The 27,313-nt window shown below is 36.7% G+C and overlaps 1 protein-coding gene, 1 long non-coding RNA gene and 1 pseudogene across 3 annotated transcripts in view; 1 reads left to right on the top strand and 2 right to left on the bottom strand.

Moving 5' to 3' along the window:
* The window catches only part of LOC105465596 (transmembrane protein 244), a 43,169-nt gene extending 38,081 nt beyond the window's left edge, over positions 1–5,088 (top strand). The window contains exon 7 of the mRNA XM_071096450.1: positions 4,967–5,088. Coding sequence (XP_070952551.1) covers positions 4,967–5,010 — 44 coding nt within the window. The 3' untranslated portion in view covers positions 5,011–5,088. The remainder of the gene's footprint in view (positions 1–4,966) is intronic.
* LOC139363303 (uncharacterized) lies at positions 271–27,313 on the bottom strand. 2 transcript variants are annotated; one of them, XR_011623359.1, is made up of 4 exons: positions 27,188–27,310; positions 26,632–26,690; positions 17,485–17,542; positions 271–400 (listed from the first exon to the last, which is right to left on the bottom strand). It is a non-coding gene; the product is annotated as an uncharacterized lncRNA (long non-coding RNA). The 2 variants fall into 2 exon arrangements; XR_011623358.1 differs by lacking the exon at positions 26,632–26,690 and having other exon boundaries at positions 27,188–27,313.
* LOC105465593 (UDP-GalNAc:beta-1,3-N-acetylgalactosaminyltransferase 2 pseudogene) lies at positions 21,787–23,426 on the bottom strand (annotated as a pseudogene).

The following is a 27,313-nucleotide window of genomic DNA, read 5'->3' as shown; positions in this document are numbered from 1 at the left end:
CAAAGTACAGACAGTAAACAAACTATGAATACACTGATGAGGAACTGTGCCCCTGTAAAACTAACACCCTTGGAAGAAATTTACAGAAACACTAAAACTGCCTAAATACATTGGTTAATTAAAAAAGATTTGGTTGATTAAGTACTTTTTAATATAATGAAAATTAAGTTCTACTGGTAAATTAGAATAACAATCTCTCCAGACTCAGAAGACCTTAATATCTTGTCATTCTGTAGTGTAGCTTCATTAGCATGTTTATTTCTAGGATTAGAAATCCATCTGCTCAGGTAATTACTATTGTGTTACTCCTTCATTTTATTTCTTCTGATCATAGGAATAATCTGTGGTTTTCCTCTTTTACTCATTAAAATGATTACCATTGTCTATTCGATGATATCTCCTGACACAAAAAAATTAAAAATTCAATTAGAATGCATATTTTAGCACAAAAATATTATATATCAAACATATCAACTAAATATCCACTTTAGTTTTTATTGCCTTAAATGATAAATAAGACCTTTTCAAAGGCCAAGAGTTATGTTTATTTAACTAACTTTTCCAGTGTCCCATATAAAAGCATAAGTTGGTAGAATTCTACCTGGTATTTTGATGCATAGTTTTAGGATTAATATTTTCATATTTTCAAGAAGGATAATACTTGTATGTTATGCATAACTTCTTCACAAACATGCTTTAAAGTTATGATACCATTGTTATTTTATATTTAAATCCATTTACATACTCCTTTAATAATGTTTTACTTAAAAAAATTATGTCCCAAATGAATGAACAGTATATTTTCTTTTGCTGATAATAATCCCAAATGTATATGAGAACTATTTTCACATTTGCAGTATAAAGATCAGATTCCTATCTAAAATTTTAAGGGTTTTGCTCAACCAATTTACCTTAATAGCTGAACTGATAAATTCTAAAGCTGTTTAGTATCACTAAAGCTGTAGAGATTATCCTCTAAAATTGCAAACATGTATATTATGAGATAGAGAAGTTTGTTTATGACAAATATCTAACAGAAGAACAAAAGCACTTCCTAATGTTGTTGCTTTATACACTTTAGAAACATGAATTGCTAGGTAAGTAAATGCATAACAAAGCATCCATAGATATAGCTTTGGTAAAAATTGTCAAAAAAGGAAGAAAATACAATATGGTTCATATGAAGATAATGTAATTCTTCTATAGAAAATTTCAACTGTATAAACAGTTCTCAAAAAATATGAAAAAATGTGGGAATATTTCACATTTTTAATAGGGGACAATAAAATTACAATTTTTCCATTTATTATTTCGTACTTAGCTGTTTCTTTCACATTTTTTGTTTTATTCTACAAATGTTTTTGGTGGTTCAGTAACATAAGGCTCAAATACATCCTAAAAAACAGTTAATTACCACTTGACTTTCTTCTTAGTGAAAATATTCACCACCACCATTCCCACATACCCAATAATTTAAACAAACCAAAAATATTATTTCAACTAAGTATTTTAAATGACACCTTTTTAAAATATCAAACTGTTAATCTAACCAGTATTTTAAAAGTTGATATAACATTTCTTTATCTAAAACTGAGTTTGTATTTCTTTATTATGCCTGTGTATTTCTTGTACATTAACACTCTTAGACATTACCACAGTATTGTGTTCTTTATTGTTTAAAAAAAATACAAAAAGTGTGAAGAAGAAAACCAAGATAACTCATAATCTTACAATTCAAGATAATCTCAGCCAACATTTGTGTATGTGTGTGTATATGTGTATGTATGTGTGCATTATTTGAATACTTTGGATCATACTATAATTTTAAATTCTGCTTCTCTAAAACTTTATGTTATATTCTAAACAGGTTATTAAAGATATTTCAAATGGCTGTACATTTTTCTACAATATAAATATTATAATTTAATCCTTAATATTGATGCTTGAATTTTTGGGGTTTTTTTCCTCACATTAAGTAGATAGACCTTAGATAGGTCTTCATTTGCATTCTTGGATAGTTCTTTTAAATGGATCACTAGAAGTAGAATTATTAGGTCATACAGTGTGACAATTTTTTAATTATTGAAAAATATTTTCAAATTGGTTTTCAGAAATGTTGTATTATTCTCCCCTCAGAAGTTTGAGCACACCCACTTTATATGTCACTCCAACATTAAGAATTATTATTTTACACTATTAATATGCATCTAATAATTATATTTTTGTGAAAAAAATACCAACTTCTCAGTTGTTGCAAAAAACTGATTTGTATAATTGAAACCTAAATGAAGGTGGTTAGTAAGCCAAATCTAATTCAGAAGAATTTAATTTTATCCTACTTCTGGAGTAACCTTTAACAACAAATATGGATTAAATGCCTACACTGCACATGATGCCAGTTACCCATCCATTTATGTAGCTATTTATTTAACCAGCCAACAAATATTTATTGAATGCCTCCTACATGTCAGACAATTTTGCTAGGTTCTGGGATATCATGCTAGGCATTATGGGAAATATAAAAGCAAAGGACATATCTGATTTTTCTCCTACCTCCCATTTTTGGTTCACCGAAGCACATACTGTCTCAAGAGAAGAAGCACATGTCTCAAGCACATAATGTCTCAAGAAGAAAGGGGAAAGTTTGTGTTGGAACCCTACCCCTATCTCTTATTAACTGTGTGATCCAGATGAATCTTTTTACCTTACCTTACAAATGAATGGTAATCTTCAAATTACATAATGTTTAGCATAGTCAAGTGTAACAGGTAAAGCAGTGTATCTAGTAATTGTCATATCTGTAACTAGCTGTTTTTGGTTAGATGATAGGGCATAAAAGGAAAAGAGACTTAAGCTATTTGAGGGCAGGAATATGATTTTGTTCATTGCTATATAACCAGCTTCTAAAACACTGTCTGTTACATATCAAGTGTGCAATACACATTTGTTAAATAAGAGAAAAAACAAATTAATTTTTCCTTGCTTCAAAGCAGTCAGCTATAATCCACCAAATTAGTTGCAAACTGGAAGACTCCAGGAAGTGTCAAACACTGGCACACCTGGGAAGGGACTGATCCTTGAGCTGATTCCGCCAATCAAAAGTCTTTAATGTCCTAAGGAAAAGACATACACAGATTGCCTTGGAGAAAGAAGATACTAAGTAGCAAGGAAGTAAAATGTTTAAACCCAATGTAATTGGACACATTGTACATTCCCAAAACTCCTGTTGAGAGCAGACTCGCAAAAACTACATTTTAAATTTTCAACTCATTAGTAAGTAAAGCATATTTTACATAAGGTTTTTTGGGGGAGATGGAGGAGGGATTGCATTGCACTTGACAAAGCACACTGCTTTATCCCTTCATTAGACATCCTGGCTCTCTCCCCTAGCTGCTCCTAATTGCCAGATCTCTTTTCCCTTTCTTGCCTTTTCTCTACACAGCCTCTAAAAACACCTGTATGTTTCAAGCCAATCAGATTCAGACCACAGCTACCTTATACAGGCAATCAAAGCAAAATTCTTAGCTAACAACTATCCTTTGTTCTCCAATCTTGTTCCTTCAGGGTATCACTTTGCCCCATCCCAAAGGACCTTCTAAGATAGTCACCATATCCAAAGATATCAAGTCTCTTCTCAGGGCCAAATTTTGCTGCTGAAATGGAAATATTCTATGTATGTTGTAGAACAGTCTTATCCAACAGCACTTTCTGCAATGATAAAAATGTTCTATATATATGCTGTGTTGCGCAGTAGCCACTAGCTACATGTGGCTATGGAGCTCTTGAAATGTGGCTACTGTGATTGAGGAACTGAATTTTTTATTTAATTCAAATTTAAACCAGTGGCAACTGCATTTCCCAGTGCAGATCTAGAGGATATCCTTGTCATTTTACAAGGAAAAGATAGTAGCATCTGCAGATGTTAGAATTCCCAATCAGGCTGAGCTCGAGGTTGAGTTTTTCAGGGCAGAAAGATCCACCCTGGAGAAGAAGCTTCAGTGGTAATCAATGTGCTTCCTTCTGTGGTCAAAACTAGATCTGATCTCCCTCTTCTCTGGGCACCTACTTACTGTTTGTAATTGCAGTGGAAAATGAAGAGGGAAAAAAAATCCATCAGTTACACAGTGATAGAAAAAAAATCCAGATGGAGATGTACAAACTGGACACTACCTTGGTGTGGAGGCAGAGTCCATTCCATAGCATGGGGTAGCACGGACACACAAGCACCTGAGCTATCTCAAAGTGGCTTGTAAAAAGTCATTGTCTGCCATGGATAACATTCATCAGAGGACAATCAAATGGGCAAAAACCCAAGTGGGATTAGGAATGAACAGCGTTCCAGCTTTCCGGAACTCAAGACATTCCAGAAGAAAGAGTGCACATATCTCAGAGACGTTGTGCATAAAGACTGTGTGTACATTGTGCAGTGATGTGCAATGTGTTGGTGTCTTTATTTCCTTTCACATTAAAAAAACGTGTGGCTGGGCGTGGTGGCTCACGCCTGTAATCACAACACTTTGGGAGGCTGAAGTCGGCAGATCATTTGAGGTCAGGAGTTTGAGACCATCCTGGCCAACATGGTGAAACCCTGTCTCTATTAAAAATACAAAAATTAGCCAGACATGGTAGCACACACCTGCAATCCCAGCTACTTGGGAGGCTGAGGCAGGAGAATTGCTTGAACCTGGGAGGTGGAGGTTGTAGTGAGCCAAGATCGAGCCACTGCACTCCAGCCTGGGTGACAGAGCAAGACCCTGTCTCAAAAAAAAAATGACATTTTTTAAAAAATTAACTTCTACCTTGGAGCTAGGACTGAAAGTTTTTTTTTTTTTTTCCTTTCATGAGTGTTTAGTATCAGTGGGTCTTAAATGTGAAAATGTGCTGGCCATGCTTTAAAAACAAACAAGAAACAATCCCAGAAATATGTAATCTTACAATCCATCTCCCCTTTCCCTTTCCTTTATAGGCCTCCAGTTGTCTCCTGGAACTAATACTATGTGTACAGTCTAAGTGGAGTATTAAATGGCAATGTGTTCCAAACCATCAGCATCCGGTTAGGTTAATGGTATCAAGGAAAAAGAATAAATGGGAATTGGATGTAGTGATGCCTACTACGTTATATGACTATTTTTATGGTCACAATGGCTTTCACCATCGAGCACCATTCTTTATCTTGAATGGTTTGAGAACATGAAAATAACTTAAGATTTTCAGTAACGCTGAGAATTAATTAGGTTTTAAATGGTCATTTCCAGAAGATAACGTCAAATATATTTAATCCTATAATAGCTATCCCTTGTCCTTCCCCACAAAATGTTTTATAATATATTTTCTTAATTTGCTGCACTTTTATTCTCTGAAGATTACAGGTTTTTATTCTTTTATTCAACCCTGAAAAAAAATGTAGTAAATTAAGATATATAGGAGTTATAGTATATAGGAGTTATCCAGTGAGACTTGCAGTTAATTTTCTATCAAATTTAAAGTAGTCAGCAAGTCTTCTAATGAGTGTATCAGTGGTACCTGGTTATGAATCATCAGCATCTCTTTCTAGGAAACTGCTGTCACAAAATGACTAGGATGCAGATAAAATGAGAGGTTGGCATTAGGCAGAAAAATTACTATTTGGTGCCCTCTGAAGAACTTAGAAGTTTTTTGATAACCATGCTATGGTACAATATGGTAAGCACTGAGTAAGTGTAACATGCCATTATACAACTGAGTAATTGAGACATAAATATTTGTTTATAGACTAGCACCAAGAACCATGGTGAGTTTTCTGCCCCTACTGTTAGCATCCTTTCACTACGGAATCGTTCTAATCCTTTGGCTACTGCTCTCACCTCCTTTTCCTCCATCCTTGTGTGCCAAGTGTTCAGGAAAGATTATTCCTTGGAAGGTAGTATGATGCCTGCTTTTGGTCTTACCAAAGGCCAGGAAGCTTTGTGCTAAAGCTAGCAGCAGATCTCAGCCACCTGGAAGTTATCACTCACAAAAGAGAATATTATCGCCAGGGGTAGAGCTTTAAGCAAATTCCCCTCAGACCAAAGGTCTCAGGCAAAGGTCATAGGAAGATTTCATATAAATCCAATTGCGTCTCATCTCAGCAACATCACTTTATCTAGAATGTGGGGTCTTCCTAGGTGCTACTGTAGGCAGAGAGTCTCTGAATGGCCTTGACCTGCCTCCCTGCCTCAGTCCTGTGGAGGGGATGATCTACTTCCTCCCATTCCCATCACGCTGGGTCCCAGCCCTTGGTGTTATCTGAGAATTCCCCAAGGACCTAAAGTGAATAAAGGGCTTTCCATTTTCAAGGAGCCACATACTTTGGAAGGAAATAAGAGTCTACAGGAAATAGTGAGATCTCAGATGTGGCCTCCTGGGAAAGGAGTCCCTAAGGGGTGTCGCCTTGCCTCTCTCTGATCCGGTACCACCCCCATCCCTCTCAACGAAGAAGAGCCATCCCAAAAAGCTCTAATGAAAGACTTGGTCTGACCTATGTAACACAGAGATATGGTCCAAGGAAAACACAAACCCACCAATCAGAGCACAACATGCACAAAAGTGTTTTTACACAATATAGTTCTTCCAAAAATGACAAATCAATTGAGCAAACATACCTCTATGGAAGATAGCATATTCAAGATACGGAAGAATTTCAACCACGGAGAGAAAAAGAAGGCAGCAATTTTAAAACAAATATATACATATTCCATATTTTCCCTCAAACAGAAAAATAGGAAACACCATTTCTTCAGTGAGAACAGTTGGTAATCATACAAAAGCAACAGATTTAGAAATCATGGAAATGAAAAATATAGTCATTGCTATAAAAAGCTAAGTAGACAAGATAATTAGTCGTCTAAATACGGCTGAAGAAAAAGATTAATGACATGAAAAAAGAATTGAGAAACTCAGAATTCACTACAGAAAAAGAGATGGAAAATATGGATAAGTTGAAACACGGAAGCTAGATTGAGAAGCTTCAACACCCATTTAATCAGCACCTACAAGTATAAGCCACTAAAAATAAAGAAGAGAAAATATGTGGATGTAATAGCTGAAGGGTTTCTGAAACTGCAGAGGCATAGGTGTTTCCAGGTGAAAGGGCGGACCAAACGTCAAGTCAGACAAATGAAAGAACCCAAACCTGATCAAGACATACAGAAGTTGAAGAAGAATGATGATGAAGATAAAAATATTTAAGAACAACCAGATATAAAAAGTTATCCAATGGAGGAAAAGGTGCTATTCAGAATGCTGGTCAACTTGAGGCAAATATGTTGTCCAAAAATATCTGGGGACTGACTCTGCTTTCTCCTGACCCTCTGTGTCCCAACCTCTCCATGATCAGGTGAGAATTTGGCCTTGCTGACACTGAATGTGGTTAATAAAACAGAAAGGATGGTGTTTATAATCATTTCCTTAAAGTAAGCAAATAGACTTAGTGTAAATTTATAGTGAATAAACCAAAATCTCTTAATAAGAAAGCAAAGTGGCATTAAAATAAATTGATCTTTCCAGACCTGTCAAGCCCCTACCTTGTGTGGAAAGTGCTACTGCTGACCAAGAAAAAGAGAAAATGTAAATAAACAATGTTTGGAATAAAATATTAGATATAATTCAGATGAAGTAGAGGATTTTAGAGTCGTATAATTAAAAATTGAGATTTTGACAAAATAGACACTTTTTAAATAATAGAAGATATAGAAAGATTAAGTGGGGGGTGCGGAGCAAGATGGCCGAATAGGAACAGCTCCAGTCTCCAACTCCCAGCGCGAGCGACACAGAAGACCGGTGATTTCTGCATTTTCAACTGAGGTACTGGGTTCATCTGACTAGGGAGTGCCAGACAATCGGTGCTGGTCGGCTGCTGCAGCCCGACCAGCCAGAGCTGAAGCAGGGTGAGGCATCGCCTCACCTGGGAAGTGCAAGGGGGAAGGGAATCCCTTTTCCTAGCCAGGGGAACTGAGACACACAACACCTGGAAAATTGGGTAACTCCCACCCCAATACTGTACTTAAAGCAAACGGGCACACCAGGAGATTATATCCCACACCTGGCTGGGAGGGTCCCATGCCCAGGGAGCCTCCCTCATTGCTAGAAAGATTAAGTAATTAATAATTATTAGGGGAACTTAATTTGGTAGTAAAAATAAAATATCTTTTCCCTAAAGCACATCTGGTTCAGATTGTAAATTGTATGACATGATTAAGGACCAGGCAATCTCTGTCATAATAGAAAAAGAGAAAAAGCTGTCTAATTAGTTTTCAAGTCTGGCCTGACATTGATACCAAAACTTGACAAATGTAAGTGAGAATAAAATAATAGACCAATCTAACTTACAATGATATATTTAAAAATATAAAAAATGAAATATTTCCAAATGAATCCAAACTGGGTACTTCTAAAAATATTACCTCATTATCATAAACTTTATCCTAAGGATATAAAAATAGTTTAACATTTGACAATCTATCAATGCAAGTCAACATATGTCAGATTAAAGGAGAAAACTGTGATCATTATAAAAATAAGAAAATAACAGACTCCTCAAGATTCATTTTTTTTAAAATTTTCATTCTAAACATAAAACAAAATCTATTTATCTGGTATAAAATCCTAATGCAAACTATATATTTAATGGTCAGACACTGATTTGTAAATAATAGTGTCAATAGCAAAACAAGTAAAGTTAACATCCCTTGCCCATGATTCAATATTCTATTGAAATTCTTAACCAATTGAATAAGAGATAAAATAACAAATAAAAGGTTAATAGGCTATTAGTGAAAGAGTATATGATGACATGGCATATAAAATAAAAATAAATAACTATCTAATTAAAATCAATGAAAGAATATAGAAACGTTGTAGGAAGTAAGATAAACATAAAAAATTTAAGTGTCCCTTTTTAATAAATAATTAGAAAATATCCCAAACAAATAAAGATCTTACTTAAATTAGCAACAGAATCTTAAATTACCACGATAAAACTAAGCAATTATATGTGGAAAACTTGTTAAACTAAACTATGTTGAAATATGTTAAAAAGTCACTGAATAATTGCAGGTGTCCATAGACTAGGAGATGTAATGTTGTGAAGTCAATTATCTCTGAATTAATTTCTTAAATCAATATTTTTTCAATGAAAAAAATCTACCAAACTAATTCTAAAATTCATATTTGAGTAGAAGTCCAAGAATAGTCCAGGTAATTTTCAAAGGAGTTCAGGGGAAGGATTTGCTATATGTGATGTCAAGATTTAGTATTAAGCTATAATAACTAAAATATTGTGGTCTTGGTTTCGGAACAGATAAATAGATCAATGGAACAGAATCAAGTATGCACAAACCCAAGCAGGTTCTGGAACTTAGTGTAAAGACAGCAGTAACATTAAAAATTGGTAGAGAAAATATATATCATTCAATAAATGACTTTCCATATGGAAAATATAAATTAGGGTTCTTTATATCATAAAAAATTACAAGTGGCCAGGCGAGGTGGCTCACACCTGTAATCCCAGCACTTTGGGAGGCTGAAGCAGGGAATCATGAGGTCAGGAGATCGACACCATCCTGGCCAACATGGTGAAATCCCGTCTCTACTAAAAATACAAACAATTAGCCAAGCGTGGTGGCCTGCACCTGTAGTCCCAGCTACTCAGGAGGCTGAGGCAGGGGAATCGCTTGAATCCAGGAGGTGGAGGTTGCAGTGAGCCAAGACTGGGCCACTGCACTGTAGCCTGGAGACAGAGGAAGACTCCATCTCAAAAAGAAAATAAAATTACGAGTGGATTAGGAACATAAAGTTTTTAAAAGATTAAGCAATATTTTAGAAGAAGAAGAAAGTTTCAGACCAAAAAGAACAAAGACATCATAACCAAAGTTCAAAGACAAGCAATATAGCATGAAGTTACTTGCAATTTATATAGATACACAAAAACTTATATGAAATAATAGTATCCTGAATATAGAAAGTACTGTTACACATGAATAAGGAAATACAAACAGCCTAACAGAAAAATGAACAAAGGATACAAACTAGAAATGATATTAAAATAAGAAATACAAAATGCCAATATGACTGTGAAGAAAAGTTAATTTTCCATAGTTATGAAATACTACTTTTTACCAAATGAATTTAGCTGAAATAAAAACTCAATACAATCAACGTGTACTTTTTGTTTTACTAGATGTGGTCGATGATACACCAAAGCTCATATAGCAATCAATTTGTACGCCCATCAGAAATACGTAAAAGTGATTGTGTTCCCACATCCTGGCCAATACTTATTCCTCTTCATTGTTCTGTTAATTGTACTCCATGGAGAATGATGTTTGGGGGTTTACACAAAAGGTTGGACATGCCTAATTAAAGTCCTGTAGTGACTAGATTTATGATATTGGACTGAAAGTATTTGCCAAAATTTGGTGATGGGATTCTGAGAGGAAGTTTAGCAGTATATGGAATTAGAATCTTTACTTCATTAAAATTGACTATGTGTCATGAAGGTGTCTCGTAGCAGAGAGTTTTAGTAGAAATTAGCCAAACACTACTGAGGCATCTAGTGGCACATCAAGTTATATTGCAGATATTTTGGGGACTTGTCAAAGGTAGCTTGAGATTAAGGAATTTCAAGTTGAAAATGCAGATGAAACTAATAAATGTCAAGAATGTGAAGAAAAGAGAATGTTCAAACACTGCTAAACTGGCCTGTCTTTGGAAAGCAGTATCTAGTAACTGTGCCTCTGTGATATCCCATAATCAGCAAGTCAACTTATAGGTGAATACCCCAGAGAAACACATGCACAAGGACACTTGTACAAAAATATACATTACAGCATTGTTTCTAATAGAGATAAATTAGAGCAACATAAATGTCCATTGATATGATGTAGATTTAAAAAACTTATTAATAGGTGAAATACTATATATCCCTTAAAAGAAATTAATAAGAAGTTGTAAGTGAACATGATATATCTCAAAAATATGTTGGTGAAAAAATCAAAACACATGTTTATCTCTTTGTGGATATTTTTAACATGCACACAAATGTTACTATATATTATATATGGGTGCACAGATGTATGGCAGGACTGATACAGTGATGTGCATCAAATTCATGATACGAATGACCTGGGGTGCAAGGTGAGAATGGCTGGGAATGGAACAGAGAAAGATTAAGCACTGGGCATGCTGCTTTTGAGCTGACAGTAGGATTTTCCAATGGAAATATCCATTTATGGCAGTGGAACATACAAATCGAAGAATCAGGCAGCCTGTTTTTCACTTTATTTTACTTTATTTTATTTTTTGACAGGGTCTTGCTCTGTCACTCAGGCTGTAGTGCAGTGGTGCAATTATGGCTCACTGCAGCCTCAATCTCCTGGGCTCAAGCGATTTTCCCACCTTATCCTCTCTAGTAGCTGGGACTACAGGCATTCCACGATTCCTGACTAATTTTTAAACATATTTTGTAAAGATAGAGTCTCATTATGTTGCCTAGGCTGGTCTCGAACTCCTGGGCTCAAGTGATCATCCCGCCTCAGCCTCCCAAAGTCCTTGATTCAAGCAGCCTATTTTAAAGAACATTTCTAATGCTGCTTGTGAACCTAAAGTTAATGGCTGATAGAACTATTGTAACAAAAAAACAATTTGTGGGTATCTATTATAATTTGAAGAGCTAACTAAACTTATAAACTCACTGAAGAATCTCATCTTTAGAAATTTCAGTTCCAAATGTAGCTTCAAAATGTTGCAGTACAAATAAGATGGGTTATATATCATACTATATAAAGTAAACATGGGTGAGATTCATTTTCTGAAGCTCAGTCAATATTGCATAATTCTTTTGTGCTGTGAGGGCAAATGCTCTGTTGACCACTATACTTGATCTTATGAAGTCAGGCTTAAATATACTTCAATTTTTACAGGATATATTTGTATAATAAAGGAATATAATGATGTTTAAAGAATTGGCTATTTTTCTTACCACTTAACAAAATCCAAACTAAATCTAATTTGATAAATATATAAAAACTTGATATGTTCATTTTTCTCTTCTTAGTTCTATTAATATAGTAAACAAGATTGGGCTAGCGGTACAAAGTTCTGGTTTTATAATTTGGAATGGTAATGTGAGTTAATTTTCATAGTCATTAACATGCTTTTCTACAAATGAGTTCTGCTAATTACAAGGGGAAGCATCTCTGAGAAATATTGGACTAGCACATGGTAAGTGCTCAAAATATTTTTGTTGAATTGAGTTAATGAATGAATAAATTATCATTTGTAGAAAGCTCCAAAAATCTTAAAACACTAATGGCAAATTTATTTTACATTAATAAAAATATTAATGATAGTTCACATATATTTTTCTGCATGAAAACCTATCAACCAGTGGCATTGTAGATGCTTAGTAAGTGTGTATTGAATGAAGACATGAATGGCTACACTGTACTACATTTATATTCTTACAAAAACTCAGTAAATGATTTTTTGCCTGCTTCCTTACTGCTAATGAGATATATCAGATATATACAGGACTGTCTGTTTTATTGTATTAGTTATACACTTTGGTTGAAAATGGTAGAAACTGATTTTGAGAATAAAGGCATTTATTGGCTTCTGTGCTTGAAAAGTAAGTCTACTGGCTTCAGGTGCAGCTTAAAATGTGGTTTATGTCTAAAGTGAGAAGAAAAGATTAGGGAAAGAGGGGTAGAAAGAAATGAACAAAGCCTCCAAGAAATATGGGACGATGTGAAAAGACCTAATCTACATTTGATGGTTGTCCCTGAAAGTGATGGGGAGAATGGAACCAAGTTAGAAAACAGTCTTCAGGATGTTATCCAGGAAAACTTCCCCAACTAGCAAGGCAGGCCAACATGCAAATTCAGGAAATACAGAGAACACCACAAAGATGCTCCTGGAGAAAAGCAACCCCAAGACACATAATTGTCAGATTCACCAAGGTTGAAATGAAGGAAAAATGTTAAGGGCAGCCAGAAAGGTCAGGTTACCCACAAAGGAAACCCATCAGACTAACAGCAGATCTCTCGGCAGAAACCCTACAAATCAGAAGAGAGTGGGGGCCAATATTCAACATTCTTAAAGAAAGGAATTTTCAACCCAGAATTTCATATCCAGCCAAAGTAAGCTTCATAAGTGAAAGACAAATAACATCCTTCACAGACAAGAAAATGCTGAGAAATGTTGTTACCACCAGGCCTGCCTTACAAGAGGTCCTGAAGGAAACACTAAACATGGAAAGGGAAAACTGGTACCAGCCACTGCAAAAACATGCCAAATTGTAAAGACCATTGATGCTATGAAGAAACAGCATCAATTAATGGGCAAAATAACCAGCTAACATCATAATGACAGGATCAAATTCACACATAATAATAGTAACCTTAAATGTAAATGGGCTAAACTCCCCAATTAAAAGACACAGACTGGCAAATTGGATAAAGAGTCGAGACTCATCAGTGTGCTGTATTCAGAAGACCAATTCTCATGTGCACAGACACACACAGGGTCAAACTAAAGGGATGGAGGAAGATCTACCAAGCAAATAGAGAGCAAAAAAAAAAAAAAAAAAGCAGGGGTTGCAATCCTAGTCTCTGATAAAACAGACTTTAAACCAACAAAGGTCAAAACAGACAAAGAAGGCCATTACATGATGGTAAAGGGATCAATTCAACAAGAAGAGCTAACTATCCTAAATATATATGCACCCAGATGCATAAAGCGAGTTCTTAGAGGCCTACAAAGAGACTTAGACTCCCACACAATAATAATGGGAGACTTTAACACCCCACCATCAATATTAGATCAACAAAACAGAAGATTAACAAGGATATCCAGGATTTGAATTCAGCTCTGCACCAAGCAGACCTAATAGACATCTACAGAATTCTATACCCCAAATCAACAGAACATACATTCGTCTCAGCACCACATTGCACTTATTCCAGAATTGACCACATAATTGGTAGTAAAACATTCCTCAGCAAATGTACAAGAACAGAAATCACAACAAACTGTCTCTCAGACCACAGTGCAATCAAATTAGAACTCAGGATTAAGAAACTCACTCAAAACCACACAACTATGTGGAAATTGAACAACCTGCTCCTGAATGACTACTGGGTACATAACAAAATGAAGGCAGAAATAAAGATGTTCTTTGAAACCAATGAGAACAAAGACACAACATATCAGAATCTCTGGGACACATTTAAAGCAGTATGTAGAGGGAAATTTATAGCACTAAATGCCCACAAGAGAAAGCAAGAAAGATCTAAAATTGACACCCTAATGTCACAATTAAAAGAACTAGAGAAGTAAGAGCAAACACATTCAAAAGCTAGCAGAAGGCAAGAAATAACTAAGATCAGAGCAGAACTGAAGGAGATAGAGACACGAAAAACCCTTCAAAAAATCAATGAATCCAGGAGCTGGTTTTTTGAAAAGATCAACAAAATAGATAGACCTCTAGCAAGATCAATAAAGAAGAAAAGGGGGAAGAATCAAATAGACACAATAAAAAAATACAAACTACCATCAGAGAATACTATAGACACCTCTATGCAAATAAACTAGAAAATCTAAAAGAAATGGATAAATTCCTGGACACATACAGCCTCCCAAAACTAAACCAGGAAGAGTTGAATCTCCGAATAGACCAATAACAGGTTCTGAAATTGAGGCCATAATTAATAGCATACCAACCACAAAAAGTCCAGGACCAGATGGAACCACAGCCGAATTCTAGCACAGGTAAAAATTGGAACTGGTACCATTCCTTCTGAAAGTATTCCAATCAATAGAAAAAGAGGGAACCCTCCCTAACTCATTCTATGAGGCCAGCATCATCCTGATACTAAAGCCTGGCAGAGACGCAACAAAAAAAGAATTTTATACCAATATCACTGATGAACATCAATGCGAAAATTCTCAATAAAATCAGGCAAACCAAATCCAGCATCACATCAAAAAGCTTATCCACCACAATCGAGTTGACTTCATCCCTGGGATGCAAGGCTGGTTCACCACACTCAAATCAATAAACGTATTCAAACACATAAACAGAACCAATGACAAAAACCATGTGATTATCTCAATAGAAGCAGAAAAGGCCTTCAACAAAATTCAACAGCCCTTCATGCTAAAAACTCTCAATAAACTAGGTATTGATGGAGCGTATCTCAAAATAATAAGAGCTATTTATGTCAAATCCACAGCCAATATCTTACTGAATGGGCAAAAACTGAAAGCATTCCCTTTGAAAACTGGCACAAGACAAGGATGTTCTCTCTCAACATAGTGTTGGAAGTACTGGCCAGGGCAATCAGGTAAGAGAAAGAAATAAAGGGTATTCAGTTAGGAAAAGAGGAAGTCAAATTGTCCCTGTTTGCAGATGACATGATTGTATACTTAGAAAACCCCATCGTCTCAGCCCAAAATCTCCTTAAGCTGATAAGCAACTTCAGCAAAGTCTCAGGATATAAAATCAACATGCAAAAATCACAAGCATTCCTATACACCAATAACAGACAAACAGAGAGCCAAATCATGAGTGAACTCCCATTCACAATTGCTACAAACAGAATAAAAGACCTCGGAATCCCTTACAAGGGATGTGAAGGACCTCTTCAAGGAGAACTACAAACCTCTGCTTAACGAAATAAAAGAAAAAAACTACTCTAAAGTTCATACAGAACCAAAAAAGAGCTCACATAGCTGAGAAAATCCTAAGCAAAAAGAACAAAGCTGGAGGCATCACACTACCTTACTTCAAACTATACTATAAGGCTACAGTAACCAAAACAGCATGGTACTGGTACCAAAACAGATATCTAGACCAATGGAACAGAACAGAGGCCTTGGAAATAACACCACACATCTACAACCATGTGATCTTTGACAAACCTGACAAAAACAAGAGATGGGGAAAGGATTCCCTATTTAATAAACGGTGCTGGGAAAACTGGCTAGCCATATGCAGAAAGAAACTGGATCCTTTCCTTACACCTTATGCAAAAATTAACTCAAGATGGATTAAAGACTTGAATGTAAGACCTAACACCATAAAAACCCCAGAAGAAAACCTAGGCAATACCTTTCATGACCTAGGCATGGGCAAAGACTTCATGACTAAAACACCAAAAGCAATGGCAACAAAATCAAAATAGACAAATGGGATCTAATTAAACTAAAGAGCTTCTGCACAGCAAAAGAAACTATCGTCAGAGTGAACAGGCAATCTACAGAATGGGAGAAAATTTTTGCAATCTATCCATCTGACAAAGGGCTAATATTCAGAATCTACAAAGAACTTAAACAAATTTACAAGAAAAAAAAGCAAAACATCAAAAAGTTGGCAAAGGATATGAACAGACACTTCTCAAAAGAAGACATTTATGCAGCCAACAGACACATGAAAAAATGCTCATCATCACTGGTCATCAGAGAAATGAAAATCAAAACCACAATGAGATACCATCTCATGCCAGTTAGAATGGCAATCATTAAAAAGTTAGGAAACAACAGTTGCTGGAGAGGATGTGGAAAAATAGGAACACTTTTACATGGTTGGTGGGAATGTAAATTAGTTCAACCATTGTGGAAGACAGTGTAGTGATTCCTCAAGGATCTAGAGCTAGAAATACCATTTAACCCAGTGATCCCATTACTAGATATATACCCAAAGGACTATAAAACATGCTACTATAAAGACACGTGCACATGTATGTTTATTGTGGCACTGTTCACAACAGCAAAGACTTGGAACCAACCCAAATGTCCATCAATGATACACTGGATTAAGAAAATGTGGCACATATACAACATGGAACACTATGCAGCCATAAAAAAGGATGAGTTCATGTCCTTTGCAGGGACATGGATGAAGTTAGAAACCATCATTCTCAGCAAACTAACACAAGGACAGAAAACCACATACTGCATGTTCTTACTCACAGGTGGGAATTGAACAATAAGAACACATGGACACAGGGTGGGGAACATCACACACACACCGGGGCCTGTCTGGGAGTGGGGGGCTGGGAAAGGGATAGCATTAGGAGAAATACCTAATGTAAATGGCGAGTCGATGGGTGCAGCAAGCCAACATGGCACATGTATACCCATGTAACAAACCTGCACGTTGTGCCCATGTACCCTAGAACTTAAAGTATAATAATAAGAATAATAATAATAATAATAATAATAAAAGATTTGGTTCATGTCTCTCTATTTTTCAATCTGCTCCCCTGTAGGAGCTCCATTTGGGGACGGTTTCACCTCTTGTATTTCCTATCTGGTTCCTCATGCTTCTTGTTAGAGCCAATGAAAAAAGGGCAAGGATGTCTCTTTCCCAAAAAGTTCTGTTTTTACTGGCTCACACTGGATCCTCTGCCAATCGCCATCCCAGAGCAGTGGAATGAGTTGTTTAGTGTTGATTCAATCTGAGCTCACCTGTGACTAGAGAGTGGAAGGGTGGAAGACAGTGTCAGCTTCCCTTGAAACCCATGAGCTATCTGAAGAAGCAGAGTACGAGAGTAAAAATTAGGTCTGTGTCAACAAGGAGTTCGAGCAACAAATGTCTACTTTATCTATCAAATAGTATCACAACTTTACCTATAGTTTAGTTGTGAAGATAAAAGATACATAAATGAAGTAATGAATGGCCAGTATGTTATCATGCAAAACAACAGTAAACATTGGTAATAAATGTTTAATTGCATAATATACAAAAATAAGAGCTGAACAGAAGGAAGGGTGAATGAAACAAAGTCAATTGTGGTTTTGTATCAGTAGAAAATGTTCCAAATATTTATCAAGCGTCTACTCTCTGTGTCTGTGCTAGGATCTGTTACTTACTTGTGAAGTCATTGCCCTCTCTGACCTTAAGATGGGGATAATATCTATCCTACTGTATTAGTCTGTTTTCGTGCTGCTAATAAAGACCTACCTGATACTGGGCAATCTATAATAGAAAGAGCTTTAATGGACTTACAGTTCCACATGACTGGGGAGGCCTCACAACTATGGTAGAATGCAATGAGGAGCAAGTCACATCTTACATGAATGGCAGCAGGCAAAGAGAGAGACTGTGCAGGGAAACTGTCATTTTTAAAACCATCAGATCTTGTAAGACTCATTCACTACCACGAGAACAGCGCACGAAAGACCCACACTCATAACTCAACCACCTCCCACCAGGTTCCTCTCATGACAGATGGGAATTCTGGGAGTTACGATTCAAGATGAGATTTGGATGGGTACACCACCAAACCAAATCACCTACCATCCTAGAAGAATCAAAGAAATAAATGTATGTCAAAGTATCAACTAGACATCACTACATGGATGTGGTAAATTTTGCAATCATAAGCTTAAATATCTCCACTTATGCTCTTTCCTTTATCTGGAATATTTACTTTTTGGGTCAGTAAAATCCTACTCCTCATTCAAAATTGAACTAAAAGATAATTTCTATGAAACCTTCTCAGTATCTATCTTTTTCCCTATTGAGAGTGATTTAATTACCCATTCTGCACTACATTTTGTTCTTGCCTCTGTTACAGTAATCAACACATGACAAGAGATGTGCTGTTTGTAAAGCACTTCCAAGTCCATCAATTCAATTGTTCTGACAACTCCCTAGAAGGAAATATTATAATTGTTCCCATTTTGTGCTAGAGAGACTGAAAATCACTATTAAATCTTCAGAGATCAGATAGTCCCAATGCTCTGTTGTTACATGTTACAGACAATTGAAAATGAAGGAAAACATCCTCATTTTTCATGAAGCAAGTATAAAATTAACACTTAACCCTGGTATAGACAGTACAAAAAGAGAAAATTGCAGCCCAGTATCACTTATGAATAATTGTTGGAAAAATTCTAAATATTAGCAAAAAGAATCAAGCTTCACATTTAAAAAAATACAGCATGACCAAGTAGAATTTATCTCAGGAATGCAAGGTTGTTTCAAAAATAGAAAATTCATTAGTATAATATGCCATGTTGAGATTTTAAAGAAGAAAAATAGTATGATTACCTCCACAGATACTGAAAAAAGCCTGTTAAAAATATCAATACCCTCTTCTGATTTAAAAAAAACTCAAGAAAATAAGAATTGTTACATACATTTTTAACATGATAAAATATACATATTCCTTAGTCTTAAAGTCAGTGCCTTACTTAATGAGAAAACACAATAAGAGGCACAATGCAAGGATGGCCACTGCTTTCACTATTCTCAACATTCTACCAGCAATGTCAGCCAATGCAATCAGACAAAAGAAATTGAAAGACATCAGACAAAAGAAATCAAAAGAAATCAGACAAAAGACAGCTAGGAGAATTGAAAAGAAGGAATAAATTTTTTCTATTTGCAGATGTACCATATACCTGGAGAATCTTAGCGAATCAATGGCAACCTCAATCAAAAAACTTCATAATGTTGCAGGCTATTAAATTAACATACAGAAATCAATGGCATTTTCTTTTTTATTTTTAGAAATATTTTTTCTTTTATAAAATAATTTAGTGTTTTTCAAATCGTCTTCAAATATATACATAAAAACTTTTCTTGTGCAACAGAATCAGTTGATTTTTAAAAAGGAAATTTGCGCAAACATTAAGAAATACATTGATTCCAAGTGAAAGTGCCAGTCTAGAACTCTCCTGAAAGACCACAAATCTATTGCTAAACCTTGGGCTTCCTCAAACTTACACTTGGATTATCATTTGCCCATTGTATTAGTCCGTTTTCATGCTGCTGAGAAAGACATATCTGAGACTGGGCAATTTACAAAAGAAAGAAGTTTAATGGACTTACAGTTCCACATGGCTGGGGAAGCCTCACAGTCATGGTGGAAAGCAAGGGGGAACAAGCCACATCTGACAAGGATGGCAGCAAGCAATGAAAGAGAGAGCTTGTGCAGGGAAACTCCTGTTTTTAAAACCATCAGATCTTGTGAGACGTATTCACTGTCATGAGAACAACGTGAGAAAGACCTGTCCCCATGATTCAATTACCTCCTACCAAGTTCCTCCCACAACATGTGGGAATTGAGGGAGTGACAATAATTCAAGATAAGATTTGGGTGAGGACACAGCCAAACCATATCCACTATCACTCTGCCCCTGGCCCCTCCAAAATCTCATGTCCTTTTTACATTTCAAAACCAATCATGCCTTCCCAACAGTCCCTCAAAGTCTTAACTCATTTCAGCATTAACTCAAAAGTCCACAGTCCAATGTCTCATCTGAGACAAGGCAAGTCCTTTCCACCTATGGGCCTGTAAAATCAAAGACAAGTTAGTTACTTCCTAGATGCGATGAGGGTACAGGAATTGGGTAAATACAGCCATTCCAAATGGGAGAAATTGGCCAAAACAAAGGGGCTACAGGCCCCATGCAAGTCCGAAATCCCATGGGGCTTAAAGCTCCAAAATGATCTCCTTTGGCTTCATGTCTCACATCCAGGTCATGCTGATGCAAGAGGTGAGCTTCTATGGCCCTAGGCAGCTCCACCCCTGTGGCTTTGCAGAGTATAGCCCTTCTCCTGGCTGCTTTCATGGGTTGACATTGAGTGTCTGTAGTTTTTCCAGGTGCATGATGCAAGCTGACAGTGGATCTGCCATTCTGGGGTCTGGAGGATGGTGGCCCTCTTCTCACAGCTCCACTAGACAGTGCCCCAGTAGGGACTCTATGTCAGGACTCTGACCCAACATTTCCCTTCTGCACTGCCCTAGCAGAGGTTCTCCATTAGGGCCCCACCCCTGCAGCAAACTTCTGCCTGGGCATCCAGGCATTTCCATACATCCTCTGAAATCTAGGCAGAGTTGCCCAAACCTCAATTCTTGACTTCTGTATACCTGGAGGCTCCACACCACATGGAAGCTTCCAAGGTTTGGGGCTAGCACCCTCTGAAGCCACAACCCGAGCCATGTCCTGACCCCTTTTAGTCATGACTGGAGCAGCTGGGACACAGGGCACCAAGTCCCTAGACTGCACACAGCACGGGGACCCTGGGCTTGGCCACAAAACAATTTTTACCTCTTAGGCCTCCTGGCTAGTGATGGGAAGGGCTGCCATAAAGATCTCTGGCATGCCCTGGAGACATTTTCCCCATTGTCTTGGGGCTTAACAGTCAGCTCCTCATTACTTATACAAATTTCTGCAGCTGGCTTGAATTTCTCCTCAGAAAATGGGATTTTCTCTTCTATCACATTGTCAGGCTGCAAATTTTTTGAACTTTTATGCTCTGCTTCCCTTATACAACTGAATGCCTTTAAGAGCACCCAAATCACATCTTGAATGCTTTGCTGCTTAGAAATTTTTTCCACCACATACCCTAAATCATCTCTGTCAAGTTTCCACAAATCTGTAGGGCAGGGACAAAATGCCACCAGTTTCTTTTCTAAAACATAACAAGAGTCACCTTTGTTCCACCTCCCAACAAGTTCCCCATCTCCATCCAGGACCACCTCAGCCTAGATTTCATTGTCCACATTATTATCAGCATTTTTGTCAAAGCCATTCAACAAGTCTCTAGGGAGTTCCAAACTTTCCTACATTTTCCTATCTTCTTCTAAGCACTCCAAACTGTTCCAACCTCTGCCTGTTACCCAGTTATAAAGTTGCTTCCACAGTCTCAGGTATCTTTTCAACAGTGCCCCATTCTACTGATACCAATTGACTGCTGATAAAAACACACGCAAGACCTGGCATTTTATAAAAGGAAGAGGTTTAATGGCTTACAGTTCCATGTTGCTTGACAAGCCTCACAATCATGGTGGACGGCAAGGAGGAGCAAGCCATGTCTTACATGGATGACAGTGGACAAAGAGAGAGAGAGAGCTTATGCAGGGAAGCTCCCATTTTTAAAACCATCAGATCTTGTAAGACTTATTCACTCTCATGAGAACAGCACGGGAAAGACCTGCCCCTGTGATCTGATTACCTCCCACCAGGTTCCTACCACGACATGTGGGAAATGTGAGAGTTAAAATTCAAGATGAGATTTGGGTGGGGATACAGCCAAACCATATCACCTACCCTGAGTTTAGACACTGCTAATTCAAATCCTGTTATCTTGCTTCAGATTGACATGGATCACCACAGAATTCCTTCAGTTTCCACAGTTCTGTCAGCTCCTGTGGAGAATACTGTGGGGAAAACAACATTCCTGTCTGACAAGTGTTCTCACACAGCCACATGCTGTGCTGGTATCTGTTAGGTTCTGTGGCTGTCATCCAAGTGCCCATGCGTACATTTTCACCCTGACAGGTCTGTAACCTCCTGGAGTTGCCTGCCAGTCAGTTGATGACGTCCCTGAAGATCACATACCCTGACCCATATGCAAAGGCAGGATAAGCATGACCAGGGTGCTCCAACTCCTGTCACTTCCTGGTTCTGTCAACTGCCCAATTCAGTCTGAAATACCCCTACCAAAATTAGACCTATTCAGATTCTTTTGAGAAATTCTATTAAATACAGCTTTCAAGCCTATGTAACAGTCATCATCTGTCTTTAGTAACAAATCAAAGTTGGTTGTTTCCACAGTCCATCTATCAAGTTCAATAATTTTGCAGGTATATTTCAATGAGTGTTGACAACATCCACAAAAACAATTATCATCATAGATGCTGTTTTCCTCCTTAACTAAGGCATCTAAAACCACTCCAACTCCCTCCATACCTTCCAATAATTCATGAGGCAATGCACCCTCCCCAGCTGTAAAGACTCCAAGAATCCCCCTCCATATTCACTGCCATTTTGTGAAGGTTTCTTAACACAAAGCTTTGGAGGTCTTGGCTCTCCCATGAGATTGTACCTTCAAAGCTCTCTGGTAAGATGAATTGTTCCATGTGCTTGTACACAACGTGTTCACCTGCACACCATGGCTTGGAGGACTCCAGTGACCAATGAAGAGGGCCTCTTCCTGTTCTGCCTGAGAAAGCTTGACAGCGACGTTCCTCTGGAAACCCACATCATTGCCATTGTAGTACACCTCAAGACTGGTAATAATGATCATGTAGAGAACTTGGAAACTCACACTGACAACTCGGTCCTCAGTGAGCCCTGATGAAGTGTCTTCAGAGAGACTAAATGCCTCAATTTCCTAATTCAAAGCTGGGTTTGTGATATTGAGTAGTAGGGATCCTCCCAGTCTTCCACAGGCACTTAGCAGCCACAGGCACCTATTATGAACTTGACAGCACATGTTGACTTAATGAGGGATGTTGCATCCAATGATTCAGCCAGGTGCTTATCACATTTTGAAGTTCATGGTTACAGCAAGGTGACAACACACCTACTACCACATCATAGTGACTAGGTTTCCACTGAAGAAATAAGGCCAACTGGTCCACAGGGCCAGCCTTGGAGGTGTGGGCAAGTTGCAATCATTTACATAAAGGATAATCAGTTGGAGAACACAAGAGCAGAGAAAGCCCCATTAACATTAGCAATAAAGAAGATAAAAGTACTTAGAAATATATTTAACAATTAATGTACAAAATCTATAGTGCAAAACTTTAAACACTCTTGAAAGATGTAAAAATCGTCTTGAACAAACAGAAAAACATCCTTATTTTTGGGTTGGAAGACTCAACATCATAAAAATGAGGATAAGTCTTTCCTTTAAGCAAATTTATAAATTTAGTACAATATCACTAAAAAATTTCACAAACTTCATATGGAAAAATAAACATGCAAGAATACCCAGAAAAATGCTTTTAAAAAAGCTTTGAGGGAATACTAGCTTTACTAGATATTAAAATATACTTTCCTCATTCTAGTCTAAAAAAAAAAAAAACCAAGAAAAAAACATATTAAAAAGCCTCTAAAATTAAAAAAGCATATTACTAGTAGACATTGACAGATAAGTTGAATAGAACAAAAGTCCAGAAAGAAATTCAAACATATTTGAAACTTTAGTATACGATAAGGGGAGCATCTTACATCAAAAAGGCAAAGAGTGAACTTTAATAAATGTTTCTGCGACAACTGGTAGCCATTTGAAAAAAAGATAATATCAGATCCATAACTCATATGAGAGAAAAGAATAAACCTCAAACAGATAAAGAACCTAATGGTAAAAAAAAAAAAAAAAAAAAAAAGAAACCATCAAGTACAATAAGAAAATTCTCTTTAAGAATGAATGAATTTCTCTTTAAGCTGGAAAAGGCCTAACGGATTCTCCAAATCTGGATGTAAATAAAAATTTTTTAAAAAAGATGATTTTTAACTATGTAAAAATGAAAAAGAAAATCTAGACAGCAAAAAGCATCATAAACAAAGGAAAAAAAAAAACCACTGACATACTGGATGAAAACACTTCTATCATGCAGAAAAAGGGTGAGCTTCTGTAATGTATAGAACATTCTTCAAAATCGAGAGTGAAAAGATTTTAAAAATCTAAGTGAAAAAGGAAGGAAATATAGAAACAATTCGAAAAAGGGTATAAAAATGTATGAAAAAAGGTTGAACTTCATTCAGGATAAGAAAAATGCAAATTAAAACTACACTGATATATCATTTATTATTAGATTAGGAAACATTTAAAAATATATAACACACTCTATTTGTTAGGCTATGGAAAAGCAGGAACTCTCATATGTTGCTAAAGGGAATGCAGCCTTCTTGAGGGAATTTCGCAATACCTAAAAAATCACACACGTATTTACCTTTTGATCAAAGAATCCCACTTCTAGAAATCTACTGTAAAGATATACCTTCGCCAATACAAAAATATAAATGCACAAGATTATTCATTTCTGCATTGTTTGCATTGAAAATGCCTAAATGCCCACATATAGAATAGTTGAAGCAACTATTCTTCAAAATGGACATGTCTACACACAAAATGGATTTCCCCACAATGTACACAAAAATGGCATATCTACAAAATGGACTACTATGCAGCTATACAACAGAATGAATAAGATCTGTGGGGAGTAATATAGAGTGATTTCCAGAGAAAATAAACACATGTTTAACTATTAGCTTGAATGAAAAGAAACACAAGAAGAAAAAATCAGAGACTACGATAAAGATATTGGTTGCTACTGGGCATAGTGAGAGTTGGGTAGAAAGTAAAGGGTCATTTCTCTGAATACACCTTGTTTTTATAGACCTGAGTTCTGGAACTATATTAATTGAATTAGGTTTTTAGGGCTGTCATAACAAAGTACCACAAACTTAGCGGTGTAAACAGCAGAAATTTGTGGCCTCACAGTTCTGGAGCCTAGAAGTCTGCATCCAGGCACCGACAGGGCCACGCTTCCTCTGAAGGCACTAGGAAGAATGCGCTCCAGGCCTCTGTCTTAGCTTCTGGTAGTTCCCTGGCCCATAGCAGCGTAACTCCAGTTCACATAATGTTCTCCCTGTATGGATGTCTCTGAGTCCAAAGTCTCCCTTTTTATAAGAACATCAGTCACATTGGTGTCCCACCAGTCATACTGAGCCACCTACTCCAGTATGACCTCATCTTAACTTATTTTATTACAACTGCAGCGACCCTATTTCCAAATAAGGGTGAGTCCTGAGGTACTGTGGCTTAGGAATTCAATAATGAATCAGGGGATGGGAGGTGGGACACAATTAAACCCATAATATTACTGTTTCCCACATTCAAATAAATAAATAAATAAAAACGCAAAAACCCACAAAGAAAAGGGGGGATAGCCTGAAACTGAATGCAATTGGAAACAAATAAATTGCCCCACATAAATCAAATGAATACAATAATCACACTCAAGAAGGGAGACAAAATTAACTCAGGCAAATGTTGAACAAAATATCTAGATTACTTGCCTTCAGGCTAAAGGCAAAAATACCTCTAAACAAATATCGAACTCTAATTAGTAGACCCCGTTTTTTCCCCAGAAATATAGGTTAGTAATTCCAGAACTACTTGTATGTTCTAGAATTGAACAAATAAATAAATACACACAATGGTGATGCTGGGATCCAGAGTTCTCACTGTTGGAGAAGATAGTGATAAATCTGAAAAGGGGACTAGAATTGTCGATATCAGTGTGACTCATGGGGACATAGACAAATTGGCACAAATGGATATACATATGTATAGGTCTGTATATGTGTGTGTGTGCCTCTGTGCATGAAACTGCACAGTATATATAGAGACAGAATATATACAAACAGAGAGACAGAATATATACATACATATATGCATATCTGTGTGTATATATATACAAAGTAGATAGAATATGTACATACAAATATATCTGTGTATATATATATACACAGTATATAGAATATACATTCACACACATGTATGTACAGAATATATACATATATGTATGTATATAGACAGAATATATACATATATACACATATATGTACAGAATATACGCATGTATGTGTATGTACATATTGCCTCTATATATACCGTGCACAAAGATGCACACACAAATACAGACCTACACATGTATGTACATACATATATAGTATGTATATATGTATGTATGTATATATTCTCTCTCTCCCCCAACTCCATTGACTCCCCCTTTTCCTTCCCACTCAGGTCTGTCCTCTGAGAGTACCTAGAAAAAATGAAATCCCACTAACAATGGGGTTCACCTCTTAGCACTAGATCTTGTTTTCCAAATACCATTCTTCACTAAAACAGCCAGGTTTCTCTGAAAAAAAAAAAAATGGCTAAGCAGGGGTAGTTTACGGAAAGAATAAAATAAACCTGGGACGTTTCATCATACCAAAGGATGATGAGGACATACCAAAAAGATAAAAGAGCCAGCTCAAAGGGGCTCCCGTTGGCAAAACCAGGGACAATTTGAGTATCAAAATAAAGATAGTAAATTAAAGGAGTTTACACTATTAGTAAATTAAACTTCATTAGTCTCGAGTAAAACAAGCAAATTGGGGGACAAGGTAAACTCTTTCTTACAAGGGACTGCCAACTCATACATTTAGAAAGAATATTGGAATTGTACAAATCAACATTTGCCAGCCATTATAATCATTGATTCATCTTGTTTAAGGAGTAATGGGCATCCCCACAAGATCTTTCTTTAAATACAAAGGGTAAAATATAGCAGTTGAGAAAACTGCAGAACGCCACATTAGAAAATGGTCAAAGTTAACATTACTAGCAATGGGACTGACCAGCAGCATATACCTTGATAAGGCTTGGCTCTTGGCTCTGTGTCCCAACCCGAACCTCATCCCGAATTGTAATCCCCGTAATCCCCATGTGTCAAGGGAGCCACCAGGTGGGAGGTGATTAGTTCATGGAGGCGGTTAC

This window comes from Macaca nemestrina, chromosome 5 (genome assembly GCF_043159975.1).
Source record: "Macaca nemestrina isolate mMacNem1 chromosome 5, mMacNem.hap1, whole genome shotgun sequence".
NCBI classification, from domain to species: Eukaryota; Metazoa; Chordata; class Mammalia; order Primates; family Cercopithecidae; genus Macaca; species Macaca nemestrina.
The sequence above is the reverse complement of the archived record's forward strand: the minus strand, read 5'-3'. Positions and strand labels throughout refer to the sequence as shown.